General features: G+C 45.6%; 1 protein-coding gene and 1 pseudogene across 7 annotated transcripts in view; one reads left to right on the top strand and one right to left on the bottom strand.

The window, feature by feature from the left end:
* Positions 1 to 12520, top strand: part of NQO2 (N-ribosyldihydronicotinamide:quinone dehydrogenase 2) — a 19865-nt gene extending 7345 nt beyond the window's left edge. For 4 of the 7 annotated variants that reach the window (XM_073005617.1, XM_073005616.1, XM_073005618.1 and 1 more), the window contains 6 exons: positions 679 to 770; positions 3455 to 3619; positions 5973 to 6103; positions 8568 to 8681; positions 9917 to 10018; positions 12240 to 12520. In XM_073005617.1, coding sequence (XP_072861718.1) covers positions 764 to 770; positions 3455 to 3619; positions 5973 to 6103; positions 8568 to 8681; positions 9917 to 10018; positions 12240 to 12416 — 696 coding nt within the window. In that variant the 5' untranslated portion in view covers positions 679 to 763 and the 3' untranslated portion in view covers positions 12417 to 12520. Of the gene's footprint in view, positions 1 to 678; positions 771 to 3454; positions 3620 to 5972; positions 6104 to 6633; positions 7367 to 8567; positions 8682 to 9916; positions 10019 to 12239 lie in introns of those variants that run through there. The other 3 variants (XM_038005550.2, XM_073005619.1, XR_012089014.1) reach the window with 2 other exon arrangements.
* A 2613-nt stretch (positions 12521 to 15133) lies between these two features.
* On the bottom strand, positions 15134 to 16361 carry LOC103222392 (17S U2 SnRNP complex component HTATSF1-like; annotated as a pseudogene).
* Between the last annotated feature and the right edge of the window lie 227 nt (positions 16362 to 16588).

Here is a 16588-nt window from a genome sequence, read left to right on the forward strand (position 1 = left end):
CACCGCACGTTGCAACTGTCTCTCCCTCACTCTTCTGGGCCATGCTGTGACTTTGTTGATGAGGAGGTTGAGGCACAGAGGGGTGGAGGGATGTGCTGCAGGGCCCACAGCTACAACGGGCAGAGCTGGAAATTGCACCAAGTCTGTCGGACGTGGGGGTCTCCTCCGGCCTCGGCTGCATCCCTGGAGAATCTCTGAGACTTCTGGTTAGAGCCTGGGTCTAAGCCAACTCCCGTTATTTTCAAGTGAGGGGAAAGGCCAACAATTGCCACTGCTGACCCACCAGTGTCTGGCACCAGCTGAGGAGTGCAGGCCGCCCGTGTGGCGGTTCGCTGATCCCCCATTGTTCTGCTCCATCTGAAGGGGAAAACTGGGGAAGACAGGAAGGCCAAGGAGCTCAACTCCTGCTTCCTAACGTGGCTCATTTCCTAGTTCCTTTGCTGTATGACTGTCTGGATGGAAGTTTCTGAGTCCTCAAAAAAGAAAAAAAGTGGGTTCTGACATCCTGCATGGCTTGTCCTCTGAGTCCTAAATCTCCAGAAGATTCCTGGCCTCTCTTGAGAGGTCTTTCTCTGATGTGTTTGCATGTCTGTCAGGAAGCAGCAGTGACGCCGGAAGTGGTACAGCCGACCTCACCTGTGCTCTCCCCACCTCCCCTGGATTCGTTTTGTCTTTCAGACTGCTGGGCTCGCGGAAGAGAGACTGTACCTGAAAGCCCCAGCCACCCACCAAATCAGAGGGAAAGAATCCATCTTCTTACGCCATGGCAGGTAATGATTCACTGTTGTGGAGTAAGACCTTTTTTGGTTTTTTCTGAGACGGGATTTAGTTGTATTGCCCAGGCTGGTCTCAAACTCCTGAGCTCAAGTGACCCTCCCACACTGATATGCCAGGTAAGAGTTAGACTCTTTTTTGACGGAGTCTCGCTCTGTCGCCCAGGCTGGAGTGCAGTGGTACAATCTCGGCTCACTGCAAGCTCCGCCTCCCGGGTTCACGCCATTCTCCTGCCTCAGCCTCCCGAGTAGCTGGGACTACAGGCGCCCGCCACTGCCCCCGGCTAATTTTTTTGTATTTTTATAGAGACGGAGTTTCACTGTGTTAGCCAGGATGGTCTCTATCTCCTGACCTCGTGATCTGCCCGCCTCGGCCTCCCAAAGTGCTGGGATTACAGGCGTGAGCCACCACGCCCGGCGCAGGAGTTAGACTCTTAATCAGAAATTGAATACATTGTCTTAAAAAATCCAAGCCACATGGAAGTGTATAAACTATCTGGAATTATTTTGTTTTCTATTTTCTCTCTTGTTTTATTGTTCCTTTCGACTCCCTTCAGAATGTAAGCTCCTCAAAAGTGGGGCCCTGCCTATCCTGTCTTTGCTGTGCCTCTAGGCCCTGTAATTATCCCTGGGCCATAGCAGGGGCTCAAGTGAATGAACCCCAGGAGGCACCTTGGGTAAAAATTCAATAGGATTCTATCTTTACTTTTGCAACTGCTTATCATGCGCATATACACGAACACGCAATCTTGCAACTTTTTTATTTCACCTAACGATGTAACATGGAGAGCCTTTCATGTTAGAACACACAGATTCACCTTATACTATACATTATAGTGTAGATTAGGATTTTCGACCTTGGCACTACTGACATTTTGGGCCAGATAATCCTGTGTTTTGGGGGGTTATCCTGTGCACCATGTTTAGCACCATCCCTGGCCTCTGCCCACCAGATGCCAATAGCACCCCTCCCCACTAACTGTGACAAGCCAAAATGTCTCCAGGCACTGAGAAATGTCCCCTGGCAGGCACAACACTGCCCCCAGTTGAGAACCACTGGTGTAGGTATTTCATTTGCATCTATTCTCCTGTGAAGCCCCTAAGTATAGTTCCTTTATTGAAATAAGAGTCTGAGAAAGTCAAATTAAAATGTTAGCCATTAATCTGACTTACAGAATTCAACCTTTGTGGTCAGCCCAATGCCCTGAAACCTGTTGCTTCAAACTGATATGTGTATTTTCTCCTTAAATCTCATTATGAAAACTTTAAATCAAGAGTTTAACATCCTCTTAAAGGTTACCAGGGTAAATTTAATTAAGCAAATCACCAGGCTGCCTCCCAGAGGAAGTTGGTATATAATCCTGGAGACTCTTTCCAATGAGGAAAATACTGCTCCAGAAGCAGTATTGGTGTGAACGATACAGCCAGTGCTGGGAAGGCCTGATTCTCTTCCTAGAGTCCTCTTTGTTATCAGCATCACCATGAAAGATGGGCTCCATGTGGCCCTGCCTTCCCGCGAGACCAGCGGGTCTGATTCCTCATGTTTTGTTTAAGTGTCAGATTTTGATGGACCGGGGGAGATGGACACAGAACCGTGCCACACTGAAAGGTGCCTGTAGCTGATATGTGTAAATGTGGGTTAGCATGGAAGATTAATTCCAGCTGTTCTTTATTTTGATGTTAGGGAGCTGGTCTAAACCTTCTTATAGAGCACAATCAAATTAAGTTGGTCTTTTAAAAGATTTAGTGGTGGTATTTTTGAGGAGATATAATTTGACCCGTTGTATTTTTGTAGATTGGTAATCTCAAGTGATGTTGAGCTATGAATAACTGGATTTTTTAAATGCCCATTACTTTAAAACTGCCACCTATTAGAAAGTTTGGTATTTCTGGGGCCAGGTGCGGGGGCTCATGCCTGTAATCCCAGCACTTTGGGAGGCCGAGGCGGGCAGATTACCTGAGGTTGGGAGTTCGAGACCAGCCTGACCAACATGGAGAAACTGTCTCTACTAAAAATACAAAAAATTACCCAGGCTTGGTGGTGCATGCCTGTAATCCCAGCTACTCGGTAGGCTGAGGTAGGAGAATTGCTTGAACCTGGGAGGCAGAGATTGCAGTGAGCTGAGATCATGCCATTGCACTCCAGCCTGGGCAACAAGAGCGAAACTCTGTTTCAAAAAAAAAAAAGAAAGAAAGAAAGAAAAGAAAAGAAAGTTTAGTATTTCTGGCCAAGTGCGGTGGCTCATGCCTGTAATCCCAGCACTTTGGGAGGCCAAGGCGGGTGGATCACTTGAGGCCAGGAGTTCAAGACCAGCCTGGCCAACATCACAAAACTCCATCTCCACTAAAAATACAAAAAATTAGCTGGGCGTAGTGGCACACACCTGTAGTCCCAGCTACCCAGGAGACTGAGGCATGAGAATCGCTTGAACCTGGGAGGCGGAGGTTGCAATGAGCTGAGATCATGCCACTGCATTTCCAGCCTGGGTGATAGAGCGAGACTGTCTCAAAAAAAAAAAAAAAAAAAAAAGAGAGAGAGAGAGAGAAAGAAAAGACACTTTGCTATTTCTTGGCTTCAATTACTATGATGCACCTAAATGTTCAATTTTCATCTTAGTCTTCACTGAATTTAACAGAGAGAGGTTGTTCTTCAAGAGGAACTGTTTCTTATCCTGATTTAGGTAAGAAAGTACTCATTGTCTATGCGCACGAGGAGCCCAGGTCTTTCAACGGATCCTTGAAGAATGTGGCTGTAGATGAACTGAGCAGGCAGGGCTGCACAGTCACAGTGTCTGATTTATACGCCATGAACTTTGAGCCGAGGGCCACAAGGAAAGATATCACTGGTGAGTCATGGGATAAATGCTCTATTTGTAAAAACCATCTTTATGTTTTTTACTTTATGTTGACTTCCAGCTGCAAAATGACATTATAGAAGCAAGCTAGCTTCACTTTCCAAAAACAAGTAGATAGCACTGAGATGATCACCAGCAATATCCCAGAAGTCAAATATGAGGATGAAGTAGTTCCCAAGACCACATAAGTGAAAAAACTGCAAGCAGACAGTAAGAGATTGGACTATCATATCCACAACACCCCTCCTCACAAACTACCCAGCACCAACTGTGTGGGAAATTTCCTCCCACATCAGAGGTTCTACACTGGAAAAAGAGATCCAGGTGGACAATCAGCTTCCCAATTTTCTGGGATTCCCAGAAGCAGGCAGGAAGGAGACCTGTTCCTGCCTCAACCCACAGGAAACATCAGGAGTGCCTAAAGGAAGAAATATTCCTGACAACAGCCAGAGACAAAGGAGGGAGATGGGAGTATCATCCCCAGCCCTGGAAACTCTGATCTGTAAATTAGCCAAAGGAGATGCCAAACCAGAGTGGCTGTTCAGCAGCACCACACTGTGGAGGTACATTCAGCAAGTTTCCTGGGCATGAACTGCTAGCCAGCCTTCCCACACTACCATGCTATCCCCTTTGGAACCTCTCATATTCAGGACTGGCATTACTCAGAACAGTTACTAGAGCTGAGGCAAACCCGGGCATGAACCACCATCTAGTGCCGAAAAGGAGGCAGTGACTTAGTAGAGGAAAAAAAAAAAAAAAAAAGAAATGTAATAAGAAAATTGCAAAGACTTTCTAAGCAAATATATGTAATAAAAATGAAAACAAGTCAGACATAGAAGACTGAAATAAATAGATGTCATCCACAAGAAATAATAGTAAACAGGCAGCCATAACCTCTCCACATAGACAAAGCAAGGAACCAGTGACTGAATCTAACGAGATGGCACTGTTTGGGCTCTCTGACCAAGAATTCAAAATAGCACTTTTAAGGAAATTCAGTAATCTTCAAGATGACAGAGAAAAGCAATTCAGAAATGTATCAGCTAAATTTAACAAAAAGATTGAAATAATTTTTTAAAAAATCAAACAGAAATCTTGGAACTAGAAATACATTTGCTGAAAAATTCGTTAGAGGCTCTCAACAGCAGAATGGATGAAGCAGAAGAAAAAATCAGTGAGCTCAAAGACAGGCCATTTGAAAATACACAGAGGAGAAAAAAGAAAAATGTATGGAGATTTCATATAAAATATAGAAAATTACCTCAAAAGACCAAATCTAAGAATGATTGGTGCCTAAGAGGGAGCTGAGCAAGAGCAAGGCATAGCAAGCTTATCCAAAGAAGTAATAACAGAAAATTTTTCAAAACTTGAGAAAGAGACAAATATCCTGGTCATAGAATAAACAGATTTGACTCAAATAGGACTACCCCAAGGCATATAATTATTAAACTCTCAAAGGTCAAGAACAAAAAGAGGATCCTAAAAGCAAATAACATATAAAGGAGCTCCAGTTCATCTGGCAACAGACTTCTCAACAGAAAACATACAGGCCAGGAGGGAGTGGGACATTTTCAAAGTGCTGAAAGAACACAACTGTCAACCAAGAATACTATACCCAGAAAATCTAGCCTTCAACTCTGAAAGAGAGAGAAAGTCTTTCCCAAACAAAGAAAAGCTGAGAAAATTCACCACCACCAGACCCACCTTATAAGAAATGCTAAAGGGAATTCAATATGAAAGAAAAACACTAATGTGCAAAAAGAAAACATTTGAAGATGTAAAACCCACTGGTAAAAGTAAGTAAGTACACAGAACACTCTAATACTATTAGGTTGTGTCTAATCCACTCATTACTAGTATTAAGTCTAACAGACAAATCTATCAAAAACAATAATCACTACGGTGACTTGTTAAGAGTTAAGAGATACACAATATGAAATATGTAAATTGAGACACAAATACTAAAAAATGTGGAGGTGAGCATGAAATTAAAGTGTAGAGTTTATTTTTTTAGACCTGCTTGGCATTGAACAGGACATCCAGCCTCTCTTAGGTCTCAGTTTGCTCTCTGGTAAATTGAGAAATACACCAGATTCACCAGTTGTTGTGAAGAAAGGTGATGTGTGTAGAGCACGGCATCTGCTAGGTAGGAAGAGCTCAGTCAGTGGCCCTCCCAGACTGCTTCTCTTTCCCTAGCTTGGACCCGCGGTGCAGCTTCTGATCAGGTTGCAGCAAGTCTTTGACTTGCTCTGAGGAGTCCAGTATACACAGTGCTACTGGGATGGTTGGGAAGGGCTGTGGATGCCCACCTAGGAGTGAGAATGTTTGGCCTCTTCCCCCACAGCTACTCTTTCTAATCCTGAGGTTTTCAATTATGGAGTGGAAACCTACGAAGCCTACAAGCAAAGGTCTCTGGCTAGCGACATCACTGATGAGCAGAAAAAGGTTCGGGAGGCTGACCTAGTGATATTTCAGGTTTGTTTTCCTCCAATTAATATATTGAATCAGATTCATCTTATGTACAAACTCTTTCTGAATATTGAGTTTTGTGCTGCTTCTAGAAGTGGCATCAATGCTTTTAGCACCGTTGCACACTTACTGAGTAAATATAACCTAGTTACAACACCTAGTTACAACACTTCACCTAGTTACAACACTACTTTAAACACTTTACCTAGTTGTAACACTACTTTTAACACTTTACCTAATGGGGTAAAGATATCCATGTAGCCAATATCACTCGCTCCAAATCCTGACTCTCATGTAAAGAGGAATGAAGGATCTTTCCATTAGCCCAGTGGTCCAAGAATCATCTGAAACCTGCCAGTCTTATTGCTTCCCTTGTCTTCCAGTTCCTGCCCTGAAACATTCTGGGGCTGCTTGAGAACCACATTTCTCTGCACAAATGTTTATCAGGGTAAATCAGGCCAAATGCATCTCCTTAAATAGCCTGACTTAAATATCCTGATCATTAAGAGGAACATCTCTGCTTTCTATCCTCTCAGTGGTTGCTTTGCCCCCAACCCAGCCACCTTCCTGTGTTTGTTCAGAAGGAGGTGATGCCACTGCAGAGTGAACTGGCCCCACCAAATGGCCTCCAGGAGTGCTCACTCATCAGGCCACTTCCCGCCCTGCAAGGAAGATGTGCAGGCATGGCTGTGACTGTGGAAGCCTGGCAGCAGAGTACACACATGAGCTTTGAGGGTATGGTTGGGTTGACAGAAATTCCTGTCCAACTAGAAAGAAAGGGGCATCTATTATAAGGGCTCTGGTCACTTGGGCCTCCTGGATCCCACGGGCAGAGCTGTAGCTGCTCTCATCCTTGGATTTCCATCTGCTCTTTTCTGCCTCTTGGCTCTGTTCTCTCTCACTGCATGCCAGGGACTGGATCCCCTAGATCCAGAATTTCCAAGCATGGGATCTGACTGGTTCAGATCGTGTCTGTTTTCCAGCCCTGCTTGAGGACGGGGAATGGGTGGGAGAACGAGAGCACTGTTCTCATGAGCCCACCATGTGAGTGCAAGGCAGGGGATAAGGGGCATGTGACCACTTTCCAGACAAAACTACGTGTCCAGAATGAGGAGGTTCCCAAGCCCTCAGAAAAGCAACCTGCATGTGCGGGAACCCTACCCAGGCTTGCCTCTGTGCACCTTTTCCTGACACCAGCCCTTTCTTTACTCAGTGACCATGAGCTGCTAATCTGGCCAAAGTGCAGGATGTCCTTCGTCCTAATTACAGGTGGGTGGACTCATAGTCCTCAGGCCTGGGTGACCATACAGTTTACCATCTATACTTTTAACAACATGCCAGTACGATGGGCCTGTATCCTGGGGCACGTGGTCCCAGCAGAACCACACTGAGCTCTCTGCTCTGCTTCTCCTGTCCCCCTCGGGTCAGCCGGCCACATGGAGCCCGCTTCTCCTCCTCGCTCCCACTCCCCTCCCATAACCCAGTGGTTGGGTAGGCTAAGACCTGGCCTTTCTATAATGGCCTTTGTTTTATTTCACTTCATTTCACTCCATTTCCCTACCTTCTCTTTTTTTCTGATACTTTGTCCAGAGGGTCTGCATTATAAGTTATTTTTTATTCAACATTAATAAAAATGTCATTCGTCACTACTACACCACTAATATCAGAGCCCACCACTCACTGAGCATTGATTCTGTTTTGGGCACTGTGGTGTGTCCTCAAATCCTCACCAGGATGCTGTGAGCTGTGTACTATTAGTAGCCCTATTTGATGAATCAGGAAAAAGGAGGCACAAGGAGGTCAAGTAACTTGCCAATGTCACACAGCAGCAGGTTGTGGAGCCTGGGTTTCAATGCCAAGTCGTGAGTTTGTTTTCTATTGAAAGCACACGAGACATTGACTTCCACCTTTGATAACAGATGATTGCCTATGTTTATTTCCCTTTCCAGGCGGTAACACTGGATGTAATGTTAGGGCATCTATGGGATAGGGAGATCTTACTGCTGGTCTATGGAATACAAACATATGACTTTAGTTGGTGTCAAAATCCATAGCCGCTAGCACCTAACTCAGTCCGACTCCCAGATGCTAACAACACGCCCCAAGCAGGGGAAAGGGCATGCTTTTCCCCACCCTTCCTTTCGATTGGCTTAGTCAGAGACTGCTGCTCCAATGCCAGCGTCATGCAGAGCTCCTCATCCCCTCCCTGCCTGTCCGGGGCCAGCATCAGGGGCTGTCATCACTGGGGGATGCAGAGCTACCTGTAACAGCAACAAGGACCACTGTCATCCCGTTCCCGTCTCACGTCCCCACTGCACCTTTCAGAGCTGACCACATGAGTTACCCTCACCTGCCTAGCTGCCAAGGAAGAGGAGGGCTGTGGGCTTCATTCCAAATCACCAGATAGACTAAACTAGGAAACCTGAGGTGAGCCGCAGCCTCAGTTTCTCTTTGGTGGTGTTGCCCACAGTTCCCGCTGTACTGGTTCAGCGTGCCGGCCATCCTGAAGGGCTGGATGGATAGGGTGCTGTGCCGGGGCTTTGCCTTCGACATCCCAGGATTCTACGATTCCGGTTTGCTCCAGGTATGGCTCTTGGAAAAGGATCACTGTGGATAGTTGGAGTGAGGGGACGGAGGGATGCATCTTCTATCAAGTTATATTTCTAAATTGCTTTCTTTTCTTAGCAAATATTCGTTGAGCTCCCACTATGTACAAAGCACCATGTGCTGCACACAGTGGGCACGGCGTCATGTCTGAAGTCGTGGCGATTTTTGTCTAGTGGGGCTGCAGACACATCCACAGCATACCGCACACATGGCAAACAAGGGAGTGGGCCAGTTGTCAGGTGACGGGGGACCTGGGCAACCTTATGTGGGCAACCCAGCGGTCAGCCCTGGCTCCAGAGGGAGTATCTCCTTCTTGGTGCAGAGTCCAGCCCTGGCCTGGCACAGTTCACTCCCCTGAGCGTCATGTACCTGCTGTGAGACCAAGATCCTGTGACACCCACATGGCAGGGTGAGGAGAGCTTGGAACCTGGTAGATGTGCAACACGTGGTAGCTACGAATTCTTACTAAAAGAATGATTTTTAAGGCCCAGTGCAGTGGCTCACGCCTGTAATCCCAGCAATTTGAAAGGCCAAGGAGGGTGGATCACTTGAGGCCAGGAGTTCGAGACCAGCCTGGCCAACATGGAACCCTGTCTCTACTAAAAATACAAAAATTAGCCAGGCATGGTGGTAGGTGCCTATAGTCCCAGCTACTTGGGAGGCCAAGGCAGGAGAGTGGCTTGAACCTGGGAGGTGGAGCTTGCAGTGAGCCGAGATCACATCATTGCACTCCAGCCTGGGCGACAGAGTGAGACTCCATCTCAAAAAAAAAAAAAAAAGGAATGATTTTTAAATTCTAAAAGCTTCAGAAAATAAATGCATGTAAGGGAAACATACGGAGTAACCAAGATGTGTCTTGGACCACGAATGGTGCTACCACTTACTGAGCGGCCCTGTGTGCTGGGAACCTTGTCCTATGGCCAGTGCCTCGGCTGTATCCATCACACATGGCGTCCTGGAAACCTGGTTTCCACCAGCAACCTGGGCATGTTAGAGCTTCTGTGTTGGCTTGGTCCATTCACTTGGATTGTCTCCTCCTCCTGTTGGGATGTCACTGTCACCTATGGATGGGAGTGTTGCATTTGTCCATCCCTGGAGGGTGACCACACACATATTCCCTGCTGGCTGTGCTAAGCCCGTGTGCTGGAGGCTCGGTAACATTTCCTTCCTCTTCTGGAATCCACACAAATGCATCTGCTTTCTCCCTTGCAGGGTAAACTAGCGCTCCTTTCCGTAACCACAGGAGGCACAGCCGAGATGTACACGAAGACAGGAGTCAGTGGGGATTTTCGATACTTCCTGTGGCCACTCCAGGTAGACCAGCTGCAAGTGGATCCCTTGCTAGTTGGCACACGCACACACAGACACAGATGCACACATCTATACACACACACACACGTACACACATACATGCCCTCAGCTCCCCGAGGGGTGAGATGAGATGAGATGGAAGTGTGATGCCCCACACCATTTGGACTCCCCTGGATACAGAAAATTATAACATTTTGACCCTTTTAAATGTTTTACTTGACAGATTTGAAAAGCTTGACCGATAGGGAAAATGTGCCCTAATGATAGCTTTTGATATAGTTTGGGCAGAAGCTAAGCCAAACCTGCTTAGCCTGATGTCTGCTCTTGGTCAGCAGAGAAGCCCCCGGGTGGCCCTGCGTGTGTTGTGATCCGTGCGGGTGAAGCTGTCCACATGCTCTGCCAGTGCTTGGTGAGAGCAGCACTGCCCTTGGACCCTGGCAAGTGGCACCCCAGGCCCTACATTCTGATGGCCGCATGCTGGCCTCTGCTGGCATTGCCAACCCCCATACGGGCAAGGGGCCTATGGAGCCAGTCTGCACCCACCTCCTAGGCATGGTGGCATGTGCCTGTAGTACCAGTTACTAGAGAGGCAGAGGCAGGAGGATCACTTGAGCCCAGTGAGCTACGATCATGCCACTGCACCCAGCTGGGGCAACAGAGTGAGACCTCATCTATAAAAATAATAAAATAAATCTTTTTTTTTTTTTTTTGAGACGGAGTCTTGCTCTGTTGCCCAGGCTGGAGTGCAGTGGCCGGATCTCAGCTCACTGCAAGCTCTGCCTCCTGGGTCTACACCATTCTCCTGCCTCAGCCTCCAGAGTAGCTGGGACTACAGGCGCCCGCCACCTCGCCCGGCTAATTTTTTGTATTTTTTTAGTAGAGATGGGGTTTCACCATGTTAGCCAGGCTGGTCTCGATCTCCGGACCTCGTAATCCGCCCGTCTCGGCCTCCCAACGTGCTGGGATTACAGGCGTGAGCCACCACGCCTGGCCAAAATAAATCTTAAATAAATGTTAATAAATAAAATATGGCATTATAATCTTAGGGGACCACTATCGTACATGCAGTCCATCACTGATCAAAACATCATGCGATGCATAACTACATGTGTTAATTGGCTGTTCAATTAAAACTTCATAGTCAATTCAAAAAACAAGACAAAGAAGAAAATTAAGAAACAGGCCCAAACATGGCAATAAAACAATAGCTATGAATAGATTAAACTTTTCTATGAAAAAATGGAAACTCTCATATGCTGAGTCATAAAATAAATAAATAAATACAATCACGTTGCCTGAGGGAAAAAAAATGGAAACGGTGGTGTGTGGGCCTCTCACTGCTCACCTGACAGGGCAGGCCTAGGTGAGGGTGTGGGTTTTAAAGGACGTAATGCAGAGGGTTGAGTGTGATATTTTTAGGAAAAAAAGTGATCCTCTTTGAAAGGAGAAAGTATGTGGTTCCAATTACTTACAGTCTACTGAAGGAAATAATAATTTACAAGCCTGACCTTGCTTCTTCACAGGCCAACCGGTCTCTTACGTGTCATTAGCCAAGTTCAAATTCTTCTTGCTTTAAAAAAAAAATCTTTACTTTTTTTTCAGTTTGCAGAAGTACATTTTATGACAAAAAAAAAAAAAGAGACGATATGAAATATAAAAAGAGAAAGTCCCTTTAATCCCCCCACCTCAGAAAGAATCACTTTAAATCATTTGATTTATTTTCTTAAGGCCTATATATTTACTCACATACATAATTTTTATTATAGGTTTATTACGTTTACTGCTCTTATGGTATATTGTAAATACTGCTTAAAATTTGTTGTTTGCATTTAACAGATATCTTGAACAAACTTCCATGGTACACATTATAGCTAGAATAACCTCATTCTGGAATAATCTATAGTGTGAATGTACCATAATTTGCCCAATCAAGCAAAACTATCATGTTTGGTGTCTGAATCAGTTGCAAGGATTGTAGGTTAATTGCAGTTATAAAAATAGAACTTGGAAACTCCAGCTGCCCCAGCTTCTTCACTGCTCCTATGCAAGGCTTGCATCCTAAAGCCATAGGGAAGTTTAGCTTTCACTTGCCTTGTAACATTAAGGTTGTTTCATGATTTTTTGCAGGTTTGTTTCACACCATTTCCCCCCTTACATCATTCAACTGAATGGTATGTAACAGGTGTAGTTTCTAATGAGTTCTTTTCCTCCCCTGTGGCTTTAGCACGGCACATTACACTTCTGTGGATTTAAAGTCCTTGCCCCTCAGATCAATTTTGCTCCTGAAATTGCATCCGAAGAAGAAAGAAAGGAGATGGTGGCTGCGTGGTCCCAGAGGCTGCAGACCATCTGGAAGGAGGAGCCCATCCCCTGCACGGCCCCCTGGTACTTTGGGCAATAACTGTGGCATGTGGGCATCACGCAAGCAGCACACTAGGAGACCCAGGTGCAGGCAAAGAGAAGACGGTGCTGTCATGAAATAAAATTACAACATAGCTACCTGGAGATACTTTTTTCTTTCTGTTTTGTTTGTTTGTTTGTTTGTTTGTCTTTAATTTTAGCTTTAAGGAGTACATGGGCGGTACTGTTTCAGGGGAATATTGTGTGGCGCTGGGGTTTGGGCTTCTATTGATCTCATCACCCAAATAATGAGCATAGTTCCCAATAGATAGTTTTTCAACACTTCCTTTCCTCCCTTCCCGCTTTTGGATTCCCAGTGTCTATTGATCCCCTGTGTACCCAATGTTTAGTTCCCACTTACACGTTAGAACGTGGGGAATCTGGTTTTGTTTCTGTGTTAATTTGCTTAGGATAATGGCCTCCAGCTGCACCCACGTTACTGCAAAGGACAGGATTTCGTGGTTTTTTATGGCTGCCTAGTATTCCATGGTGTCTGTGTACCACACTTTCTTTATCCAGTCCACTGTTGATGGGCACCTGGGTTGATTCCATGTCTTTGCTACTGTAAACAATGCTGTGATGAACAGAAAGGGCAGGCATCGTTATGTAGAATGATTTTTTTTTTCCTTTTGGTAGATACCCAGTAATGGGATTGCTGAAGGGTAATTCTAATTTTAGCAAACTAGAAATATTTAATGAAGTACATGAATGAGTGTCTTCCGAATTTTATACAGCCAGATCAAATATTTTAATAATGAGCTTATGTTGAATTCTATTCTGACCATCAGGCACTGAGATTTTCTTTCCTTTCTTTTCTTTTCTTTCTTTTTTAAAGAGATAAGAGTTTCACTGTGTTACCCAGGCTGGTCTCAAACCCCTTGCCTCAAGTCATCCTCCCACCTGGGCCTCCCAAAATGCTGGGATTACAGGTGTGAGCCACCACACCTGACCCAGATTTTCTTTAATATTTGTCTAATATCTTTCCATCTCCCTATATTCAAGCTTCATGTAATTTTCTTTTCTGGTAATTCTCTGAGCATAGAGCTGGATTTGCTAGTTTTTTTATTTTATGACTGAACTTGAGAGTTTTTATTTTTTCACAGAAAAGTTTAATCTATTCATAGCTATTGTTTTATTGCCGTGTTTGGGCCTGTTTCTTAATTTTCTTCTTCTTCTTGTTTTTTAGATTTACATTATGACTATGAAGTTTTAATTGAACAGCCAATTAACACATGTAGTTATGCGTTGCATGACGTTTTGATCAGCGATGGACTGCACGTGTGATAGTGGTCCCCTAAGATTATGATGCCATATTTTATTTATTAACATTTATTTAAGATTTATTTTATTATTTTTATAGATGAGGTCTCACTCTGTTGCCCCAGCTGGGTGCAGTGGCATGATCATAGCTCACTGGGCTCAAGTGATCCTCCTGCCTCAGCCTCCCTAGTAACTAGGACTACAGGCACATGCCACCACACCTGGCTAATTATTTTAATTCTTTGTAGAGACAGGATCTCATTTTGTCACCCAGGCTGGTCTTGAACTCCTGGTCTCAAGCAGTCTACCCACCTCAGCTTCCCCAAGTGCTGAGATTACAGGCATGAGCCACCTACACCTGGACTAATACTGTAATTTTACTGTAGCTTTTCTATGTTTAGATACACAAATACCTATCACTATGTTACGGTTGCCTACAGTATTCAGTACAGTAACATCTCTATGGGTTTACAGCCACGAGCAATAGGCTCTACCATAAAGCCTGGGTGTGTAGTGGGCTGTACCATCTAGGTTTGTGTAAGTGCATTCTGTGATGTTTGCTTGACAATGAAATCAACTAATTATGAAATCACCTAATGATACATTTCTCAGAATGTGTCTCTTTTTTTAAGTGAAATATTACAAAATTTATTTATTTAAAGTATTTTAAAATCATTGGCTTAGCTGGGCGCGGTGGCTCACGCCTGTAATCCCAGCACTTTGGGAGGCCGAGGTGGGCAGATCACGAGGTCAGAAGATCAAGACCCTCCTGGCTAACATGGTGATACCCCATTTCTACTAAAAATACAAAAATTTAGCCAGGCGTGGTGGCGGGCACCTGTAGTCCCAGCTACTCAGGAGGCTGAGGCAGGAGAATGGCGTGAACCTGGGAGGCAGAGCTTGTAGTGAGCCGAGATTGGCGTCACTGCACTCCAGCCTGGGCAACAGAGACTCCATCAAAAAAAAAAAAAAAATTAATGGCTGGGCACCGTGAGTTATGCCTATAATCCCAGCAATTTGGGAGGCTGAGATAGGACAATTGCTTGAGGCCAGGAGTTCAAGACTAGCTTGGGCAACATAGTGAGACCCCATCTCTACAAAAAATTTTAAACTACACATTAGCTAGGCATGGTGGCATGCACCTGTAATTCCAGCTATTCAGGAGGCTGAAGCAAGAGGGTCACGTGAGCCCAGAAGTTCAAGGCTGCAGTGAACCATGACTGTGTCACTGCACTCCAGCCTGGATGACAGAGCAAGACTCTTTTTAAAAATAGCCAGGCGTGATGGCTCTCACCTGTAATCCCAGCACTTTTGGAGGCCAAGATGGGCAGATTGCTTGAGTTCAGGAGTTTGAGGCCAGCCTGGGCAACATGGCAAAACCCCAACCCTACAAAAAACAAAAAAAACAAAAAACAGCCAGGTGTGGTGGCGCACACCTACAGTCCCAGGTTCTTTGGAGGCCGAGGTGAGAGAATTGCTCAAGCCTGGGAGGCAGAGGTTGCAGTGAGCTGAGATCACACCACTGCACTCCAGCCTTGGGTGACAGAATGAGACCTGTCTCAAAAAACAAACAAATAAATAAATAAATATAATTTAAAAATCATTAATTGCCAGTTACGATGAAAATTTAAAACTTTTTAAAAATTTAGTCTGATGGCATTGTACCACTGTGCATGTGTTCACGTAACACTACTACTAATTACCCTGACAGGCACATGCAGATGGAGGAACTTCCCTAAAAGCAAGTTTAAGGGATTAAATATCATCTGTGTCATCATATCCTCCTCTTTTCCCTTCTCTTCCTCCTTGTCATCACTACTGAGGACAGCACTGCTGCCTGTGCCCAGGGTCCTTTCTTCCTCAACGCCCCCAGCACCACCCAAAGTCCCCCTCTGTGGAATCGAAGCACTGAGTGTGTTGGCCTCAGGGACACTGAAGGAAGCCGCCCGTCCTCTCAGCCTTGGAGTCTGCTCAACCATATCATTCAAAGCACCTTCCATCAAAGGTTTGAATACAGTGAGCAGCTGCTCCTGCGTGCCCCCATGACACAGGTTTACCAGCCAGGTGTCTGTCAAAGAGCATGAGCCTCCGCGTTGGTCCAAACTTGACTGTCCTTGAAGGTCTTCTCTGGCCATCCTCAAAATTTACAGGATGAAATGTGTTCGATGAGGACAACTCACTCATGTCATGGCGTTTGGATGGCCCGCGGCGTGGCCGCTTCTGCTGTAGAGACAGAGCCTTCCTGTGGTTCGTGTATTTCCTTCCTGAAGCCTCGTATTTCCCATTCCATTGAAACTTGGCCACCTCAACCTACAACGTGCAGTTTCTAATGTCCCATCTTCATCCAAACGCATGAATGCAAGATCCACAGCCTCCCTCTTCCAACGATCCCAAAGCCCGTCTCCTTTAAGATGTCCTTGGTTATCTTTGTAAAACTTGACCTTTGGTTCCTCTGTCTGGGGATCGCTCGTGAGGATACCAAATGGACAGGCGTGTGAATGCCTCCACGGTAATGTCGAGAGGCAAACCGGCACATACACATTTGTATTTCTTCTTCTTCAGCATGAAGCCTTCCTTTTTCTTCCCTCTTTGTGGGATCAGTGGATTTGGGGTTTTTCTTGGTGGCAGTTTCTCAGTGTTGCAATCGTGTGTTTGCAGCAGAGCAGCGCCATCACCGAGCAGCCATCGTTGGCCTGATATGTAGTGGTGAAATCTTCACTGGTTTCTCTTCTGCTCCTGGACTTGCAGAAACCGGCCTGGCTCTTGATTGGGACTGTAGGCTCAAGAGGCTGGGGAAGGACAGACAGCCCCAGGAGAAATGCCAGGAAGGGGTGGCTCCCTCGTGCTCCTCAGTGCCTCAGTGTTTTGGCCACATAGCTCCCCTCCTCCACGCTCGCTCAGCAGGCTGCATCC

This window comes from Chlorocebus sabaeus, chromosome 17 (assembly GCF_047675955.1).
Source record: "Chlorocebus sabaeus isolate Y175 chromosome 17, mChlSab1.0.hap1, whole genome shotgun sequence".
Classification (NCBI taxonomy): domain Eukaryota; kingdom Metazoa; phylum Chordata; class Mammalia; order Primates; family Cercopithecidae; genus Chlorocebus; species Chlorocebus sabaeus.